General features: G+C 38.0%; 1 protein-coding gene across 1 annotated transcript in view; it reads right to left on the bottom strand.

Annotated features, from left to right (window-relative positions):
- Positions 1–4,890: 4,890 nt before the first annotated feature.
- The window catches only part of Smp_144990 (amyloid beta A4 protein related), a gene marked incomplete at its 5' end in the record, with an annotated part of 39,369 nt that continues 22,335 nt past the window's right edge, over positions 4,891–21,924 (bottom strand). The window contains 6 exons of the mRNA XM_018797216.1: positions 4,891–5,900; positions 7,297–7,557; positions 9,526–9,738; positions 15,896–16,078; positions 18,453–18,779; positions 21,089–21,175. Coding sequence (XP_018652280.1) covers positions 5,829–5,900; positions 7,297–7,557; positions 9,526–9,738; positions 15,896–16,078; positions 18,453–18,779; positions 21,089–21,175 — 1,143 coding nt within the window. The 3' untranslated portion in view covers positions 4,891–5,828. The remainder of the gene's footprint in view (positions 5,901–7,296; positions 7,558–9,525; positions 9,739–15,895; positions 16,079–18,452; positions 18,780–21,088; positions 21,176–21,924) is intronic.

The raw sequence follows: 21,924 nt of genomic DNA, 5'->3' as shown, positions 1-21,924 counted from the left end.
GATGTAAGTATCAAAACAATAATATGTCATCTCTTATTAGGAAAACTTTATTCGAAATAGAAAATAGACAAACAATGAAAAAAATATAATCCAACTCAGCATCATTGATTTCATCGAGCGGATTCAATGCTATAATCGATACACATCTGTGCGGATATGATAGCTACCTACTTTTACCCGGAACTTTAAATCTCACTGAACCATGAAATATGATAAGTCATCGCTTGATGTATGAATTATTAATACATTTTGTAAAAATACTACTCATTATATATTCCCTTGTAAGGAACATAAAATCATGGTAAAGAAGTAGTAAGATAAAAGTATGAAAACGTTCAACAATAGGATATATTGTCTATTTTGTCGACCACACAGCAGCATTATTCAAAGAATTGCTACCTCATAAAACAATCACATAGCCTTTTGATTTCTCCTAACCGTTGCTGCTACCTTGACGTGGTGGTCGGGCTTGCCTATCGTGATGAACCAATCGAGCTATACTGGCTGGAACAATTGTCCTTCAAGGTCCTATCATGCCAGACAGATCGGTTGAAGAGCGGTAAGAATAAAAGTAGCAAACTCAAGCTCCGAAGGTGAAGTCACACTGCTAACTGTACAGAGGTGCGACGGCAGTAAGGTGTTTCCTTCAGACAACCAGCATGACAGCGATGCTGCCTTCTCACAAGGAGGGGTGGGGTTAGAAAAGGTCGACCCTAAAAATGCACACCTCGCCTTATCCCACGGATATCCGTCTCGGACGGTAAGGTTTCAACAAGTACGGAGCTAACACGAAAATTACCCTCATAAGGTCGTATGTGACCGACTCCAAGCAAGTGTCCCTTGGGCACTGCGGTCACGCTCTCAGGTCATTAAGACCACTTCTCACCCAATTTCCTTTCCAGGTACCTATCGAAGAACCCTTCCATGGTGTGGGCAACCGGGAAGTAATAACTGCCATCATACCTCTAACAGCACTCAAGATCACTGTATTCATAATCAATCTCTTTCAATTCCTATTATTCATCCCACCTAGACTTTCAACACTAAACTTCCTCTTTCGGTTTTCTCCTCAAGTGTCACCATGACCAGCGATTCTAGTGCTCGAAGCACTGTCACAAGTCTACTAAAACCGCTCCAAACTACAATTTGGAGCCTTCAACGTACGTACCCAATTTCAAATCGACCAACAGGCCGCCTTGGCTATGACCCTAGAATCTCGTAACATTGATTTATGCTGTGTCTCCGAAACACGCATACAGGATCCCAGTGTGGTCATCCACTTGACCTCACCTCTCCAAAATGGAGAGCCGACGAGATACGCCCTCCGTGTATCTGTCGACCCTATGGCTAGTTCTCGTGGACTTGCAGGTGTAGGCGTAGCACTTAGTACGAGAGCAGAACAAGCACTATTAGAATGGATCCCTGTTAACAGTCGCCCATGTGCTGTCCGGCTGAATGGCTCCGTAAGAATAGGAACACACGTCGTTGCCTTTTCGTCGTTTCTGCCTACGCTCCCGATGACTTTTACAGGAAGCTTTCTGAACTTCAAAAAGCTAAACGCTCAGACATAGCACTCGTAACATATAACTTTAATACCCAAGTAGGTAATTTAAACCAAATAGAAAGACAGTTAGGTGGGTATTCTAGTATCCCGGCCCAGCGAACAGATAATGGTGATCGTCTGTTGCAACTATGCTCAGACAAACGTTTATTTTTAGCAAACACTAATTTTACGCATAAGGAGAGACATCGTCTAACACGGCGACCACATGCACCAAACCAACGATGGACTCGAATAGACCATATTGCTAATCTGAACCGAGGAAGAGCAGATGGTTTAGTCCACAGGTCTTTAAATATGGTGGTCCAATGTCAGCGAATAGGTTGACTAATATTTTAGCTGAAATCTGGCAGTTGGACGCAATCCCATCTGACGTCACAATCACATATTGTCCCAATATATTAAAAGGGGTCAAGATCATCCTATAATAACCATAGAGGGATTAGTTTGACTAATATAGCATCTAGAATACTAACCTCAATAATTATCGAGCACCTAACTAAGACTCGTAAACTGCAAACACGAGAGAATCAGGTTGACTTCAGGCCTAGCCGTGCCTGTATCGACCACATATTCACTATTCGTCAGGTTTTAGAACACAGGCATGCTTATCGGCGTCCGACAATGATAGTTTTTCTTGACTTAAAAGCAGCATTTGACTCTAGAACGAGAGGTTCTGTGTCAGTGTCTGCCATTGAAAGGTGTACTTCAGAAGTGCATAAACCTTGTGAAGGCTCTTTACTCGAACACTACCAGTCGAGTGAGAGCTTATGGCGAACTGTCATATGATTTTACAACCTCAAGTGGTGTCCGTCAAGGCTGTCCACTATCCCCGTTTTTGTTTAACTTCATTATAGACCTGTTGCTGGAAGTAACACTCTCTTCGACTGAATTTTCAGGAATTGATCTCCTACCAGGGGGACCACTAAGCGACTTAGAATACGCAGATGACATAATCCTGTTTGGTGAAGACGCTGAAAAAACTCAGAGTCTTTTGGTAGCACTAAGTAACAATTCAAGGATGTTTGGGATTCGTTTCTCCCCCTCTAAATGTAAATTGTTGCTCCAGGACTGGCCTGCGTCAACACCTGAACTAACAATAGGGAGTGAAGTAGTCGAAGTCTGATCAGCCCTAATGGATTGATGTCTGACGAAATCTCAGCACGGATTCAAAAAGCTCGTTTGGCTTTTGCCAACTTACGTCACCTATGACGAAGGCGAGATATCCCTCTATCAATTAAAGGACGAGTATACTGTGGGGCAGATCGTTCTGTTCTACTTTACGGCTGTGAAACTTCGACATTGACGGTAGAAGATGCTCGTAAGTTACCAGTATTTGACCGCAGATGCCTTAGAAATATTAGTCGCATCTGCTGGGATCACCGGGTAAGTAATAATGAGGTTAGACACAGGGTATTAGGGAATGATGGTAAATCAGTTGATGAGTTTGTGAATCTTCATCCACTGAGATGGATGGGTCGTGTTATGTATGCCTAAACACCGACTACCATGACGCGCGATGCTGATTAGTATTGGGGATGATTGGCCAAACCAAAACGTGGCATCAGAGCTTGAAGTCACTAACTTTTAGTCTTAGCCATGTTGGTAGGGGTCAGCGCAACTATCGTAACCAATGGTTGGAGACTCTATGTGACATGGTTCAGAACCGATCACAATGGCGTAGGTGTATACACTCTTTATCTTCCCTTAAACCTTGAGATTAAATTTGCTTCATATCTGTCTTTCTTCCTGTACTATATCCGTGTATACAACCTTTCTTTTATATATTACCACCACTAAATTAATTACTTCTATGAATTCGGTGTTCATCTTGTTGTGCTAACGAGGTGTGGCAACTTGGACCGATGCATATGTGTGCCTGGTCCCACGTCGTGGTTGACTGAACTTTGATTTCTAATTAGACTGTTTCTTATCAACCTCCATTCATTCACAGATTCTTGTTCAAATTCTTACTTTTATGAACTTGATTGTATGGCTTTAGATTTGTTTTTAAATGTGCCACTTTTCTCCTAATAATTGAGGATTTCTTTAAATCAGGAAGTGTAGGCTTCAGGTTTCACAGTGAACATGATGCCGAAAATTTCTTGTGCACATTTCCTGTTATTGATGAAATCACGTGAACACCTTTTGAAGGAAGAAACTGTCAGCTACAGATCATGTAAATTGATAATCCCCGCTGAAAATAAGGAATGAGTTCGATCAATTAATATTGTAATACATCCATCTTGAGCGGATTGACTTCAGTCAGGAATTTTATGAAAGTTGGATTGTGGCTATCAGTTAAATCCACAATATGCGTTTTTTCCTATTTAAAGCTTGTCAGATAGATGTACCTAAATCCTAGTATTAGCGCGTGCATATTCAAACTCTAACCAAATACTGTACGCTTCAATACACGAGACATCTAGTAGGTGAGTTTAAAATAGCTTGAATCGAGAAACCAACACATTTTTGAATGCACAGGTGTATATTTATAAGAGGTCATGACATATCAATAACTATTTCACCGATTTATGTATTTATTTGAACACATTAATATTGGTACAAAAGGGCACCAGACACATATGCGCCTCACAAATCTCATTTGATTTGTGTGAGGGCTGTCATACTGCTCGGGTGCCCAAACCGAAGCAGGTGGTTTTCTTAGGGGGCCACACCCGGAGCCTTTGACCTAAAGATCTGATCCACAAGGCAATGGAGTATCGTGAGAAGATGCAGTCCCATGGTAGCCGGTGACCAACGATTGGTTCATATGCCATTTGTTCCATCAGGATATTGGAGCCCATGAGCACCATTGGTTTGGAATCAGGGTTTCCCGTCTCCACCAACTCGGTTAAAGCGCCGGACATTCGCTTTTCGTCCTCTCAGTTTTGTAAACAACATCCCCGCCACGAGAAGGCAGTGAGTAGGACTTCCCTGGCAGAGGCTATATACGCGTGGCCATATGAGAGCATTTCGAGAGGGAGAGCAGACTCTCCCCACTCTCAGCCGTACCAGGGCATTTCACAGATTAATATGTTAGGAATGACTTTTCAATTATATTTGTTAAAATCGGCTTGTCGATGTTTCCTTGTACCAGTCTACCTTATTTCAATGAACACATAACTATAATACCATGATATGCTGAGTGATATCAACCTATAACATTTAACAGAAGGTAATTTGTTATTGTTAATTAATATGAGTGTAATTTATCCAGATATATACGTTTCTTATCAACTTTCGGACTCTATGAATAGCTTCGATCAAGTTAATTAGTAAATTTGATTGATTCCCAATATGTTTTTTTTTAAAAATGATTATCTTGATATTAAGTTCAATTTGTATTGATGAATAGGCAAAAGAACTTTTTTTTTGTTCATATGACAACCACATAAATAATAACCATAATTTTGATATCAAATAAATAAACTCTGAGAAAGAGAGAGAACAACAACAAGAACAACAGCAACAAATGGACGACGTTATTCCTCATTGGTAATAACTGCTACTCATTCAATATTGTATATATGTATATAAATCAAACACAAGAAAGAGATATATATTAATCGAGATGAAAATAAGTAAAATTTTCAAAGTAAGCAGACAACACAAGATTAATCAAAAACAAAAAAAGACAATCAAGAAAACTTAATATTATTAATACAAAGAATAATAAATAAAAAATGCATAATTATTCTGGGGGGAAAGTAGTAAACCTGAAAAAATGGAAATCAATTCCGTGTATCAATTACAATTGACAACAATGTTATCATGTATATGGTGGATGTGTTATGGATAGGAAAAAATAGGAGCCGATATATGTATATATAAATATGAGTACAATAGACTATTTGTGCGAGTATTCAATCCTGGTAACATGTAACTAATATTAACCCAAAGTTTTAAAGAAAAATAATTAGAACACAAAAAAACACGAGATAAATTATTAAATGACCATCATCATTAGTTTATTTATAAAGGAGGCGTTTTGAGGACCACATATATGAAGACTTTTGATTATATATGTAAATAAAACCTAGTTCAAAAAGAGAAATGAAACCATCGGGACTTCTCACAATATACGTACGTATATAACAGTATACAAGTTGTAAATTCCTATGAGATCATTATTGTATATATTGTGAATCAGATCATTTTGTCGATTGACAACGTTGTCAATGCTCACAGAAATAAATGCTCCAGATACAACAAAAATGAGATTAAATTTATAATATACACAACCAAGTAAATTTCTTTCTTTTTATCAGATATACCGAGGAATAATTTGTCCTGTCAATAGACGGAAGACTGAGGTAGGCATTGTTCGAATATGTATCTTTATTGATAGGAAATTGAACAAAAAGAAAAGTATGAAGATGAGATAAATTTAATTTTATTATTGGTCAAAATAAACTGACTCATGTAGACAGTTACTAAAACAAAAATTCGATCTGGAAAGGAAAAAACATGTAGGAACCGTTTGACTTCAATGTTAACGATTCTGAAACTTACATCTATAATATTAGCGTCAACCCTTGCTAACACTGGGTCAGATGGGACAATGCTGTAACTAGTGTGTATGTGTGGTTGCCTTAACCGCATAGACTGACGATTTGCATGCACTCGTGTGTGTTGCTAGACCACCAATTGACTGAGCAGGTTGTAGACTGTTCAGTATTGAATCAGCTGATGAATACATGGAAAGACACCAAATCGTGACGAGAATGAATATTACTGAATTATTTGTGAGTCGCATATAACCAATGGCTTTTCATATTATCAACATAACAGTACAAGGGACTGGAGGTTCAGTAAAAAGTAGAATACACGCGGGTGTGTTTATTATGAGACATGAACGGAAAAAAAATGTAATGTAATACTCTATAAAAATCATCGAAATGTAGATACAAATACAACATGAAGCGAAATTACACGCAGAAAAAGTGCAATGATCCAGACTGTCATATGTACACGTGATTCATAACTACGTCCCAAGTTTGGTCATCGCTCCACCTAACTGGACTTAACTTAGCAGTATCATTACTGTAGGGACAGGGTAAATCCCCTTTTCATTGGCTATAAATGCGTATGGACTTTTTATTCTTCTACATGTACGCGCTGCGCCAAGTATTACACACTTGTCTAGTTGAAATAAGCAGGGATGGAGTAAAAAGCTTCCGCTTTCACATGTAGGTTAGTACTTATCAAAAAAACATCACTGTTTTTTAAATTTAAACGGTATTTTATTTGTATATTTATTTGTGGGGACGATTTCAATTTTGAAAGTTTTCATGACTGACTGATTTCAGCCGTTTCAGAAGTTAGGTGATATCACCAATAACACCAGATAATCATTGCGTCATATCACGAACTGATTGAAATGAGCCAGTGGATTTTGACACTGAGTACCACAAACAACATGATCGCCGTGAGTAGTAAATATCTTGGATTTAACGCTTAGTAGAGTTTGTAGGTGAAAACAATTTCAAATTAGAACAAAACGCTTGTCCGTTTTTTATCTCCTATTTGATTTTCAACGTTTCACGAGCTGAAATTAGTAGTAAGTAACAAAAATATGAAATTAAATTTTGTTTATTTAGGCATATCATTATTTGATGAGTATGGTAACTATAGTTGTAACATCAAGTGTGAAAAAAACAATTTGAATTACTTTTGAATTAAATGAGATTATTAATAATAATTTTAACAAATTATTTTTTTCATATACTTACTTCACCAACTGAAGTAGCTAAAAGTTGTACAATTTTTTCATGTGATACAGCAACTACACTTTCACCATTAATTTCAATAATTCTATGATCTACACGAATACCACCACGTTCAGCAATACCACCACGAAGTAAACTGCAAATTACACCATCTTGTACACTGAAACCAAGTTGATAATTTAAACTAGGACGACGAATAAGTACTTCAACAACAGGTGGGCAACTGATTATCATTAATTTTACAATTGTAGATTGTCGACAATTCTGTAAAGATTATATAAATGTATAACTGTTTTTTTAGAAAACGTCTACCTTGAGGGATATATTTAGAGATATTATAATGAAAATAATTGGAAAGTAAATTTATACTAATCGAATATTGGAAACATAGCGATTAGTGATAATCTCTGGAAACGAAGACACTTGATTCCATGAATCACGTTTGTTAGTTAGAGTCATGGTTCCATTTACTTTGCTTTGGCATCATTATTTGTTATTTAAAAAAAATGTGGCTCAAAGATCAGTGCATATACACATTTACTTTGATACATGACTTACACTATACCATAATTAAAAATGTCCAATTACTTTAATTCATCAAAGTAAATAGTCCATTGTCGATATGATTTCATAACTAGCAGTGTTTAGCCACAAAGAGATTTCCCATAATTCTCATACAACCTCCAAGATACTGATACATTACTCTACTACTCTACAACCAAAGGTATAATAGAGATAGAAAAAAATCTAGTCAGTCATTAGAGAATATTCACAAGTTGGATATATGATTGTAAACTGAAGTAGTGGGTGTTTACACCACACATGGTCAAACACTACATACTTCAACACAGTACTCTGGATAGTGCATATTAAGTACGAAAATGCAAGTTTTATGCATATAACCTGCAAAATAATTTCTTTTTGACTATTTAGATGTTACGTCGTAATAAAACGAGTATATATATATATATATATATATATATATATATATATATAATATGGAGTTAAGTAGTTGAGTATATCAAGGAAGTCAAATCAACCCTGGTGGGTTGGTGTCTGACAAAATCTCGGCATAACTTATAGAAGCCTAGATGGTTTTTGCCAACTTGCGTCATTTGTGACGTAGGCGAGATATCCAACTGTCAACTAAAGGAATATGCTGCGCAGCAGTTCCCTTCATAGCTGTGAACGTAGTCCGTAAGAATAGGAGACATTCGTAGATTTCCAGTGTTTGATCGTAGTTGCCTTCGAACTATTTATTGAGTATTTTTGAGCCATCGAGTTACCAACGATGCGGTTAGATGCAGACTATGAGATAAGGATGGAAAATCGATTGACAGGGTAGTAAATCTCTATCGACTGAGATGGTTAGAATATGCATTATGTATGTACATCCATCAACTACCTCGATTTGTGATGATAGTTGATGTAAGAGTAGTCTGGAAGAAAGCTAGGGGCAGCCAAAACATGGCGTCAATCTACGATGACACTGACTATTGGGATAAGCCATGTAGATAGGTTCAGACTATCTGGTTCAGCTTTGAGTGATTACCGTCACCAAGGGGTTAGACTTCAGATGATTAGGATTAAAATGGTCTGCAATACCACAGGTCCATCCACTCGTTATCTTCCCTTAGATCGAAAGTTTACTTCATCATTCTATATTTTCTTCTAGAAGTGTATCTTCGACACGTAGTCTCTTTTATTACCACTAACATTGTTACGACTTCTACTACTCTGGGACTTACGTTGACAATTTCATCGCACTGTGCCGATGGGGCATGGAGTGTATACATGTCTCAGGTTCTAGGTTGTGTATGGCTGATGGATTGACTAAATCATCCTTAAGGAAGAAAACATAAAATGGCATAACCTCTCAATGTGATTGCATAATAACCCTATTGTATTTAACTAAAATAACTCATAATGCCATTGAATAAGAAAAAGAGAATTCAGTGAAGAAAATTTTTCTTTCGACGAAATCATTTACTTAAACTATTTTATTTGACTTATAAAAAACGTCATAATCATTACACACCTTAAATCCTAATGAGAAACAAAAGAATTCAAATAAGAACACACTGTATCATTGTGATCGAAATTAAATGTGATATGGTGGAGAAGAGTTGAAGCTCGGGAGGATGATGAAAGCTCCACGACCTAACCATCCAGCTTAAAGAACAAAACTCCGCCAAAATAAACGTAATAAACACTTAACATCCAAAAATTTACCTTAATTATTTGTTGACACGTTAAAAGTGGCAGACCAACCAAACTTTGTCCATTAACAGCTACGATTTGGTTTCCGATATTCAGTTGTCCACATCGTGCAGCTGGACCAGTTGGATGCATATTAGCTAATAAAGCAGTTGGTAATAGACTGCCCCAACCAGATTCTACAATTACAACACCTAATGATTCACCCTTTTGTTTAGGTATAGTAACCTGAAAAAATTAGGTAAAAAGTTATTTGGTTTATATATATATATATATATATATATATATATATATATTTATTTATTTATTTATTTAAACACATATATATTGGTACAAAGGGCACCAGGTACATATGTGCCACACAAAATAATGAAAGTAGGGAGAGAAGGGATGAAAAGATAAGGCGAACTGAAATGTACAACCAGAAGAACTCTCTCAGTTAAGAAAGTTAGAACCATTCTTTATGTAGAAAGTAAAAGAAGGTTGCAGCAGGATCGCCACTGGCTTCTATTCTGAGCCATATCTGATAACGTCTCTAGCCACTGTGTTGCACCATCTCTCGGACCCCAGCCAGGGAGTCGTGAAGGACCAACAGAAGCTAGCCCTTTGCAGCTCTCTTTCATGCCACGACACCATGTCATACACTGACCTCCTCTCCGCTTTTTCCAACCAGTCCCAGCGTCGGCAAATAATGCACGACGTGGAAGTCTCTGGGACGACATTCGTAAAACATGTCCAAGCCACCGAAGTCGGTGTTTCAAGATGATGACACCAATTGAATTATCATCTCTGCGCCCGAGCACACGATGCCGAACCTCTGCATTACTAACATGGTGTTGCCACTGGATGTCAGCAATCCTTCAGAGACAACGATGATCGAACACAGAGAGACGTCTAACATCCTCAACTCGGAGAGGCCAGGTTTCACAAGCATAGAGCAAAACTGCTCTCACCGACGCGTTGTAGATCCGACCTTTTACAGCCAGACTAACATCATGAAGGCGCCAAAGATGGCCCAGATTGGCATAAGCCGCTCTGGCTTTCATTATACGTGCATCAATCTCATCACTCACGCCCCCACCAGCATTTATGTAGCTACCTAGATACACGAACTTCTCAACTACTTCAATTTGCTCACCATCTAGGGTGAGTACAGGATGAGAATCCTGCCAGTCTTGTAGGAGTACCTTGCACTTGGAGGGTGCAAAGCACATGCCGTACCTGCGGACACTGATTGCCAACTGATTAAGTGCGGATTGCATGCCTTGGGCATTATCGCACAGTAAGACAATATCATCCGCATACTCAAGGTCGAGAAGTCGTTCTCCAGGCAACATATCCACACCGCCATTACTTACATCCATCAGAGCTGTTTCCAGGATGTCGTCGATGGCAAAGTTGAAGAGGAATGGTGAGATTGGGCAACCCTGCCTAACCCCGCTGCTCGAATGGAACAAGGGAGAAAGGTGGTTGTATGCCCTCACTCTGCCTGAGGTGTTCGTATACAGGGCCTTTAAGATGTTAATGAACTTCTCAGGCACACCCTTCTTCAATAGACAATCCCAGAGAACAGTCCTGTCCAACGAATCGAAGGCAGCCCTGATATCAAGAAACACTACGATTGTTGGCCTGCGATAAGTATGACGGTGTTCTAACATTTGGCGGAGGGTGAAGATGTGATCAATACATCCTCGACCAGAACGAAAACCAGCCTGCTCCTCGCGAGTCAATCGTTCTCGGGTTTTAAACAACCTACGAAGAATGATAGAAGCCAATAGTTTGGACGCAATTGGAAGTAGACTTATCCCCCGATAGTTATTGCAGGAACAACGTGAACCCTTTTTAAAGATAGGGACGACTATCGACTCATTCCATGATGTTGGAACACTTTCTTGCTCCCAAACCTTTGCAAACAACACAGTCAATTCCTTAGTCAGAAAGTCACCACCATCTTTAAAAAGAGCCGGAGGTAAGTCATCTGGGCCAGGTGATTTGTAACGTTTCAAGAGTTGGAGTTCCTTGCGGACTTCCGCCTCGTTTGGTGGATCAGTCGTCACCGGCCATGGGGGGCAGGACAAGCTGGTTGATGTTGCAGGAGCAGCAGGCCAGTTGAACTGCCCTTCGAAGAATTCCGCCCATCGTTCAAGACGTCGAGAGATGTTAGTGATTGGCATCCCATCATCCTCGTAGATTGTTTCACTCACACCAGACTTCTTGCTGCCAGTGGCTCGGATGAGTTGGAAGAGCTTCCGGCAGTTACCAGATGCAGCTGCTTCTTCCATCTCATTAGCACGCTCCGACCACCAGGCTTCTCGGTCCTTACGCAAGCTTTGCCCGATTTCATTACGTAACAGCCTTCGTTTGTGGTCATACTCACGGTCACCCGGAGTAGACCGACGGGCTTCCATCAGTTGTAAGGAGCCAGAAGAAACCCAGTGCTTGTAAGCGGGACGTTTCGCGAAGCCGCAAGCGACTTTACTCGCCATTTTCATGGCGTCGTGAAGATGCAACCAATGCTCACCTATACTTTTCGGTGGGGTGGTAGCTAGCCTAGAAGCTAGCTCCGCTCGATACTTACTTGCAACAGAAGTTGCAGCCAATTTACTAATATCAATCCGTTGGTGGTGGTCAATCCTTCGGCCACTGAAAAGTAAGGTGAGATTGGCGCAGACCAGGGCATGATCAGACTCCAGATAGGTACTCCAAAAGGAGCGGCAGTCTTGTACACAACCACGCCAGCGGTAGCTGATCGCGATGTGATCAATCTGAGTCCAGGCTTGGGATGCAGAAGGAGGACGCCAAGTGGCACACCGGCGATGACTGTGCCGGAAGTTAGTGCTGGCCAGAAACAAGTTGTGGTCTGTGCACAGTTGCAGCCAACGGTCCCCGTTATCTGTCCTGCGACCAACAAGTCCCCATCGGCCACCTAAACGACTCTCTTCTGTGCCTAGACGCCCGACCTGTGCATTCAAGTCTCCGGCTAGTACTACAATATCTGTCGAACGCGCTTTCTGGAGAAGAACTGTTAACTGATGGTAAAACTCATCCTTGATTGCATCCGGGCTGCAATCTGTCGGGGCATAGGCGGAGATGACGAAAAGACACCGATTCTCACGCCGATTTCTTCTCACTTTGATGGAACTTTCTAATCTAACAGCACATAACCGACTGTTAATGGGGATCCAATCGATTAGTGCTGCCTCAGCTCTAGCGCTTAGTGCGACACCAACGCCAGCAAGACCAGACGAAGATGCCACAGGGTCCCCGGATAAGCGCACGTGGAACAAGCTTTTCGAGGCGACAGATGGAGAGCGGATTTGTAGTACTTCACTAGAGTCTTGAATACGGGTCTCGGATAGACAACAAACGTCAACATTAAGACCTTCCAAAGACATAGCCTGCCCTATCTGTTGTCTGATCTGCATTAGTGTGCGAACGTTGAAGGAAGCCAGCTTGAACGGCGTACGTGGTTTCAGAAAGACTGCTTCAGTATTCATAATCGGTGGAAGCATTCACTTTCAACCAGACAGTGACTGGAGATCGTTTAGATAGGACAGATTTTCCACCATGGGCGAGCTGCTGCATAAGTTGAAAAGTAAGGTTACACAAATTGGGGATAAAAGGGGGTGAATTAGCGATATGGTAAATAATAATAATAATAATAATAATAATAAAGGTAATAATAATAATGATGTAAATTGTCTTGCTTTTAGTATGAGCAGGGATAGTATCGTCAATAGAGTTCATCATTTCATTTATTTGTGTGTGGGCTGTGATACTGCCCGGGTGCCCAAACCGAAGCAGGTGGTTTTCTTAGGGGGCCACACCCCGAGCCTTTGACCAAAAGGTCTGATCCACAAGGCAGTGGAGCATCGTGAGGAGATGCAGTCCCATGGTAGCCGTTGACCAATGACAGGTTCTTCCGCCATTTGTTCCCTCAGGATACTGGAGCCCATGTGCACTATTGGTTTGAAATCAGGGCTTTCCAACTCCCCTAAATGGACTCTCCGTGTCCACCAACCCGGTTAAAGCGCCGGACATTCGCTTTTCGTCCTCTCACTTTCGTGAACAACACCCCCGCCACGAGAAGGCAGTGAGTAGGACTTCCCTGGCAGAGGCTATATATTCGCTGGCCATGTGAGAGCATTTCGAGAGGGAGAGTAGACTCTCCCCACTCTCAGCCGTACCAGGGCATTTGGGGGCCCCCAAATGCCCTGGTATATATATATATGATTATCGTTTTATCAGTATGACAGTCACAGTCTTATTTCCTATATACTATTCAATACGTAAGTTTTACCCGCCTTTCCCCATTCTTACACTAATTATATTAATCTACATTATCGAAATAAATTGAGATAACGGATTAATTGAAATATTTTCTTCTTGGACGAGATGTTACTTTGCTATGATATTAACACTGGTGACCAAGTTAATACCACCGCTGGATTCGATACTCGGACGATCCGTTATACAGAAACTAGATCACATTATATTAAATACACTAAGCGTGACATATCAATTGATGTAGTAGAGAACCTTCACCAACTGCAAACATCTGGGACATGTGTTACGTGTTCCCAATCACCGTCTGCTTTGATGGGTGATATTTTCTGGTGCAAGAGTAGGCTGGAACAAAGCTGGAGGTGGTCAAACCAAAACACGATATCAGCTTATGAAATCACCGATAACTGGATTTAGTTCTGTTCATAGGTGTAGACAACCTGGTTGTATATATTTATTTATTTGAGTATATAAATAGTGGCACATAGGCACACTGAATACATATGCACCACAAAAGTCGCTTTGTGTGGGCTGATACTGTCCAGGTGCCCAGACCGAAGGTGGTTTTCTTAGAGGGCCACACCCCAAGCCTTTGACTTAAAGGTTTGATTCACAAGGCAGTGGGCAACGTAAGAAGATGCAATCTCATGTTAGCCGGTGACCAACAATAGGTTCATACGCCATTTGTCCTCTTGGGATCCTGGAGCCCATGTGAACCATTGGTTTGGAATCAGGGTTTTCCAGCTCGTCTTGGTGGATCCTCCGTATCCAGCAATCCGGTTAAAGCGCCGGACATTCGCTTTTTATCCTTTCAATTTCGTAAACAACATCCCGCTGAGAGAAGTCAGTGAGTAGGAATTCCCTGGAAGTGGTTGTATGCACGTGGCCATCTGAGAGTATTTCGAGAGGAGAAGCTAACTCAACCCACCCACCAGGGCATTTGGGGCCATGTCTGTACCAGTTTGAGTATGATCAAAATTGATTTCCTACAGAAACAGTATTGGTAATTCTTGTTTAAATTTCAGTGGAAGTTTTATAATCCAAGTTTCTTTTCAGAAAGTTGAAGGTTATAAATGAATTCATCAATTGAAGACTTGATAGTGCATGTAATTCAAATCAATGAACTAAATGCTGAATATTTATTTCTTGACCACTACAAAGATAACACATGATCATAAGTGACACAACAGTTATTATACTCATTTTGTGATTATTAACGTCATTATTACTGTTATTCATAGCTTACATTACGTACTGAGTTTTTTTTGGCGCAAACAATCATTGAAACCCAGGAAGCCTTAAATAACCCTGCTATGTTCTAGAACAAAGCTCCTTAATAGAATACAACCATGACAAGCTTAAGACAAAGTTTGAACTCAGAACTTTAATAGGTCGTAGTGAATATGTTACTTCTAGACCGTTAAGTCAAAATGATTTGATTTCAGTCGATTTGCGATAGTAATCATAATACTGTTGTTATTATTATTATTATAAATAAGATAATCAAAACCCAAACTGACTGAATACTAGAGTAGTCAATGGATAATCTAGTTAAATCACTCAATAAACAAAAAAATATATTATTAGAAGGGGTTTTGTGGAGATTTTAGTATTTTCATAGTTGAAAGCGTGAGTCAATTGAAGCTAGACCACCATGGAAAACCTGGAAGCATTGGGCGGCCGTTTCGTCCTATCATGGGACTCCTTAGCAGTGCACATCCACGATCCCGCACTCGCGAGATTCGAACCCAGGACCTACCAGTCTCGAGCCAGAGCCCTTAACCGATAGACCACTGAGCCGTCATCCAACGGTGTTAATGTCTAACTTCATTTGATCCACGAAGTTGAGCAACTGTTAACCAATTGTCTTCACTGAGTTCCTATCTCACAACAGACGTGGTTTGAACTCCACTGGTCACTGCTTCTCACTAGAACTCCTGGATGTACTTCTCGGTCAGTCATTAGTGAGCATATGATTATATTCATATTATTTTCAACTATGAAAAAAATATATATAATTCATTCAAACAAATTTGTAAAACATTGAGATCGATTTTAGTTATTCTTATCACTAAACAAAAATGGAAACAAAAGAACATACCTCTTTATGATTATCTTTATCACAAAATAAAGAAAGTTCATCACAGAATATTTCTTGTTGTTTTAAAATATCATCATAATCTAATTGTTTTATAATGCCTAAATCTTCAATACCATTTTCTCGTAGAAAATCTAAATAAGCAAGTTGAAATGCATGTCCAACTGTTTGAGCAATTAACTGAGCCTTTAATAATGGAAAAAAAAGGAACCGAATGAATGAAATGAATTAATTCAACTCACTAACAATAGGTCGATGTGCTTATCAGATCTAAAGAAAATTAAAGTTTACTTATGAATTTAAATTAATTATTCTTTACAGTGTAGATGTCGTGTTAGTGACAGCCACTACCGTCTTGATGTGATGATCAATGTTGTTGATATTTGATTTTTAAATATTCGAAGTGCTACGTTTGGAGAGATTACGATATCACCTAAAACTGGCGAACGGAACGAAAGTCAGTAACGCAACAACAGAACAAGCTAAACTATTCCACTACACCCCGGCCCTGCTAACTAGAGGGAGAAGATCAGATTCAAGCGAGGGGGGAAGTATATTCCACAAGCAGTCAGAAGAACGAACGAACAAGCGCACAACTCATATATATATATATATATATATATATATAACAAACATGTCCTTGGAAAACGTCACAAAATAGTGTACTAAAAGAGGAGACGAACCAATGACATTTAAGGTCTTCCCAAGTGAGAAATACAAACGGAAGGTAAAAGTGTGCGCTTTTGAAGTGAAAGTGAGAAATTCAAACTTCCAAAACAAAATTATAAAAATGAGACGTTTACCAAGTGATTTCTGGGGATCTAGCATCCCCAACACAAATGTATGCATACATCGAAGTAATTAGACAAAGAAATGACAGACAAAGAAATGACACAATTACAAATTAGATTAGTCATGAAAATGCTGACGATAGTTCTTAAATATCCAGATCCCGACTAGGTTGTATTAGTTTGCACTTTTCAGCAGTAGTTCCCCACAATAAAATATAATTCGGTTAGAACCATTTAAAAATCAGTTGCTATATCATATTCATTAGAACACTATTATTTTAAAAAAGGGTAAACAACTTAGTATAGAGGATATAACCGACTATTCACAAGAAATTTTTATCTCATTCATTTATTCTTGGGGATATGTGATTTACCTAAATAACGAATGAATTAGTTAAAAATTAACTATATAGTTCAATGATAAAAACATTTATTATTTCGGTATCATGAATTTTATTCTTGATATTTACCAAATTATTATTCCATTCATAAAGTTCATAGTGATCTGACAATCTAATCTCGTTGTGCTTACAAGGTTTCGCATATTGAACCGCTTTACAAATGTGCTAGGTCCTATGTGGTGTATAACTGATTGGTCGATCATTGCACCGAGGTCTTGAGATTTTAGAAGCTTCAGTAATAGACTCTAACACATTTGATCACTAATCAACCAGAACAAGGTAGGGATAATTAGTAGTTTGACAGACCTTTCTCAGAAAGTGCCAAAGAACACTAATCGGAGAATCTTCGGCATTTTCACTGGCTTGTAAAGGATTTTTTCGAGGACTGCCAACAGCAACTCCTTTCGTGAATGTGATATTATATGGTATAAAACTTAGTATGCTTCATAAATTCATAGTCACGAATTGTCATTCATTTATCTATGGCCCTAATTTTGTTGATTTTCTTTTCATACTTTTGACACCCCTGACAGAGCTAGAGATCCTCCTATTCATGACCATATACCTTCATCACTTCTTAATATTCTTCTTATCCCTACTATCAACCCTTTTCCTATGGCATCAGCTTTATCCTCGCACGCTACTAATGCTAACGATTCAAGTCTACGAAGTGTTATTCTTTCTCCTGAAAATATGCTTTTAACTACATGTTGGTGCTTTTAATGTTCGAGACTTAGCTCAAATCGAACAACGGGTAGTATTAGTTAGGACTTAGTAATAATAATAACAATAATCACGAATTTATTCACTATTATACGGTCAGATCAATGTAGAATTCTTATAGTAACCTTACCAAAAGACTATTTATGAGTTTATGTATGTACCCGCCTACATACTTATTTCGCTTACTTACTCATATATTAATAGCTTAAACTATTTAATATACATATTTGACAGACAATGATTCATTGACTTATATAGTTACTCTCATGGTAAATATCTGTTCATTCATTCTAGTCTCTCACATTCTACTTGGAGGCTGTATCATTTGAGTCAGGCGCTTGAAATATATTTTTCTAGCTGTTTTATTTCGTCTTCTGAAGATCATAATACACCGTTGGCAATTATTGTGATTACGATTATCTAGTCAATTTGTATACAAAGTACAGGAATAAACGCGTAGATACCAGCTACAAACTTTATACAATCTCTTAATATTTACATATGTCATGTCATTGACTAAAGGTTCATTTATTTTTTATATCAACAAAATAAGACTTCCATACCACACGAATTTGATAACATACAAAACAAATTTAATAAAAATACAAACGCTATGGCAATAAGAAAAAAAAAGTAAATACATACCTCTGTTGATTCTAATACATGACAAATCATTTTCATTGGCTTTTTTAATTTTTCTATCATAGCTGATTTTGTAACGTTGGGAATATTTGAATTAAGTGGTACTGCTGAGTGTTGTTGCTCAGGTAAACTAGAATTAGTGTTATTATTATTATCGGCGTTATGAGTTGAAATTTCTTTCAGTTCATTATTCAGATAATTAGACGTAAAATAATTTTCAGACTCTTCTGACTGTGTTGAAGGATCCAATCGACGTGACATTAGAACAAATAAATCGCCAATATCAGCAATATATGAAACTGTACGTAATTTATGGTCAATCAAGATATCCTATGACAAATCAAATAAAAGAATGGGATAAAAAACCTTTTTAAAGAATTTTTAATTTGTTACTTCTTTTCCCAATTCTTTTTTATTATTGTATAAATAAATACATTTGAAGATATCCTAAGTGGTTGGAGGGAAGTGGTAAGAAACCCTAGATCAAGGTTTTGTTGCTACTGACCTGTTAGGACCGCGCCGCAATTTACCTCTTGTAGAACTGAGATATTCACAACTGATTGATCACGTCCCAGTGATCAATGTCATGTCTGCCTCATCCTTCAGTCGAAGAAACTCAACAGTCAAGTACGGGATTGTCTTTTTTAAATAAAGCAGTCACAAATTGTATCAAGAGTAAAGTCAACACGTGGCTAGCTACTAATTCTGTTCGTGACCTACTTAATCACAAAAAGTCAATATCTGCCTCAATGATAGGTTAATTAGGTTATTGCTGAGTAAAATATTTCTTGAAAATAAGTGTGGCACCTCGTTAATGAATTATCTTTATCATTCTGTTGATAGAGAGGAAAAAACGGAAGTATAGTTTAGTGATCAAATACAATCGTATGGAATTAGGTTTAAACTAAACCATATTTGCATAAGCAAATGAATCTATAACTCAGTTATCCAAAGTGAAGTGGATAGGGAAGTCTCAAGGGATCGAAAAATTTTTAACATTTCAAACATTTCAAAGTCATCGTAAATTCATTTTGTATTGTTTGTTTGAGTCTTCCCATTGACGTTTAGAACTGCAATTAATCAGTTTCTTATTGGTTTATGTGCATCCTGTTCGGATTGCCCCGAAATTGCCTTAATTCACAAGCATTATAAGCAAAATGGATGGTGACTAGCATTGGAATCAGTCAGTTATCATCAAATTTTCCGATTGATAAATTAGACTAAAGCAAGGACAACAAGAATGGTAGAGTACGGTGAATTCATCATTTATTTTATGGATTCCCGTCAGCTGCTTATAACACAGATTCCCAACTCATGATACCTCCAGTTGTATTTACCAGTTTACACTGGAAGAACAGAAAAGAGGATTCTTGTTTATATCTCATACAATAATCCACAAAAACTGAAGTTACAAAACTAGAATATTTTCAATATTACCATCGCTCGTCATCTGCTTGGTAATGGACATAATGTTGACAACTAAAAATCGTTCAAACTAATCGACACTACATTGGGCTGGGGTCATCGCCTGTTGAAAATGAACATGCGTATTTAAAACGATACAGTTGTAAACCTTACACTACCCTAATAACTTCTATTCTTCATTATTTAATTGCGTGGTATCTTATTTCATATTCTCCAGAGTAAATTCCTTTCCTTCATCCTTGGATGTTTTCTGAGCTCTGTTTATCTTACTCTACTAATCTACCTAATGTTATGGCTATCGTTAAATAACACTAATATCGATGTTCATCATCAGCTCAGAAAACGAAACTCCACCAAAATCATCCACCTGAGTTATAAATCTTTTCCACCATCTCTAGAAACTTGTCTCCATGTATTTTAAAACTTTTCTTCTAGAATCTCCAGAATTAGCAACATATAAATATCCATCCACTTTACCATTTTATAATTCTTCCATAACTCTTATCGTTATTCGACTAAATCTCCATTAAATTGATATAAAATATGTGCATTAGTTGTAAATAATTAGCACTATTGTTTCTAGGTTGTAAGCAGCTGACAAGTATTCAGAAAACAAGTGATAAATTCACTTTATTCTGTTAAGATTCATGTTTTTGCTTTACTCAAAGTCATAATCGACATAAAAACTGCATAAATGAGCATTTAGTTCAAGTTGTAATGACACATCAGCATGATAAGATTGAATTAACAAAATGTAAAGCAATTGTAGTGAAAAATACTAAACAGTGAGTATATAGTTCAAAAATACTGAATAAAGTGGTAGGTATGAAGGAATTTGGGAAATAAAAGTCTAACGAAAGATTAAGAGTGAATGAACCTGGGTCACTGCGAGTGATTCTGAGACACACCATCAATAATCTTCAGGCATTTATTGAGACGATAGCGTGGACTCCAACCGACTAGTCTGAATTAACAAACAACGCTCAGTTCAATAGTAAGCGACTTCACGGACTGATAATAAGTTTTGGCCGGTCTTAGCTTCCCTCCAACCTAATCCTACAACAGCCATCATTGAGCGTCAAGGTAGGCAGTACTTGAGAATACGTAACACATGTTCCCAACGACTTTGGTCGATGAAGATTCACAATCGATTTCCAACAGAGATAAAACTCAACAGAAATAACATTTCGAAACAAATAAATATAGCAACTCACTTCAAGATTACTGTTTAATATCATAATACGTTCTGTTGAGACAAACAATTCAACTGTTACACTAGGATGTGATTCGTCATCTGGAGCCTGAAGGTATAAAAACAAAACGACAATGACCATAAGTATTATTTTCGTGCACTAAATAGCTCTTCATAGATCTGATATATTGCTAAGCAAATGAAATGTGACAGGATTTGGTTAAACTAATGCTTGAACATTGTCATTCAAACACTTGATTACCTTAGCAACATATCATTTGACTAAACATTAATACACTTTGAATACAAACAAAAACGTACGTAACGATGCACTGTATGCTCAAGCAGATATTATTTTAAACATTTTGCAATGAAAAAAAGTCAAATAAACAACGTGGACAGTGAACATATACTGATGACAGAAAAAAAAGAAAATACAATCAAATTATTACAAACATGTGAAACATAGTATTACGGTCAGCTTTATTTAGAAATATGACAGTGAATACCTCCCTACGACAAGTAGTTTAGTTATAACGATTTTATGCAAAAGTCAATCTATCAATAAAATTTATCCGTATCTGTAAGTGTAGAATAACGACTACACAGTATTATTATAAATTTTAGTGTTTATTCCTCTTTAGAGGTAAATAATTCCCTCAGTTAGATAGCTTTGTAAGCATTTGACATGAATGCTGACCTTTCTCAGTTTCACTGGACACCAACTAGCTGAAAATATTCGATCACGTATCATTACTAGGTCAGCTCACAACCTACCGTGCAACTCTGTTCTCCTACACTAGCTAGTCGGTTTAAAAGTCACAGATAGCGTTGCCTGTACATACAATCAGATGTATT

Source organism: Schistosoma mansoni, chromosome 4 (genome assembly GCF_000237925.1).
Source record: "Schistosoma mansoni strain Puerto Rico chromosome 4, complete genome".
Classification (NCBI taxonomy): Eukaryota; Metazoa; Platyhelminthes; class Trematoda; order Strigeidida; family Schistosomatidae; genus Schistosoma; species Schistosoma mansoni.
This window is presented reverse-complemented; position numbering and strand designations above follow the sequence as displayed.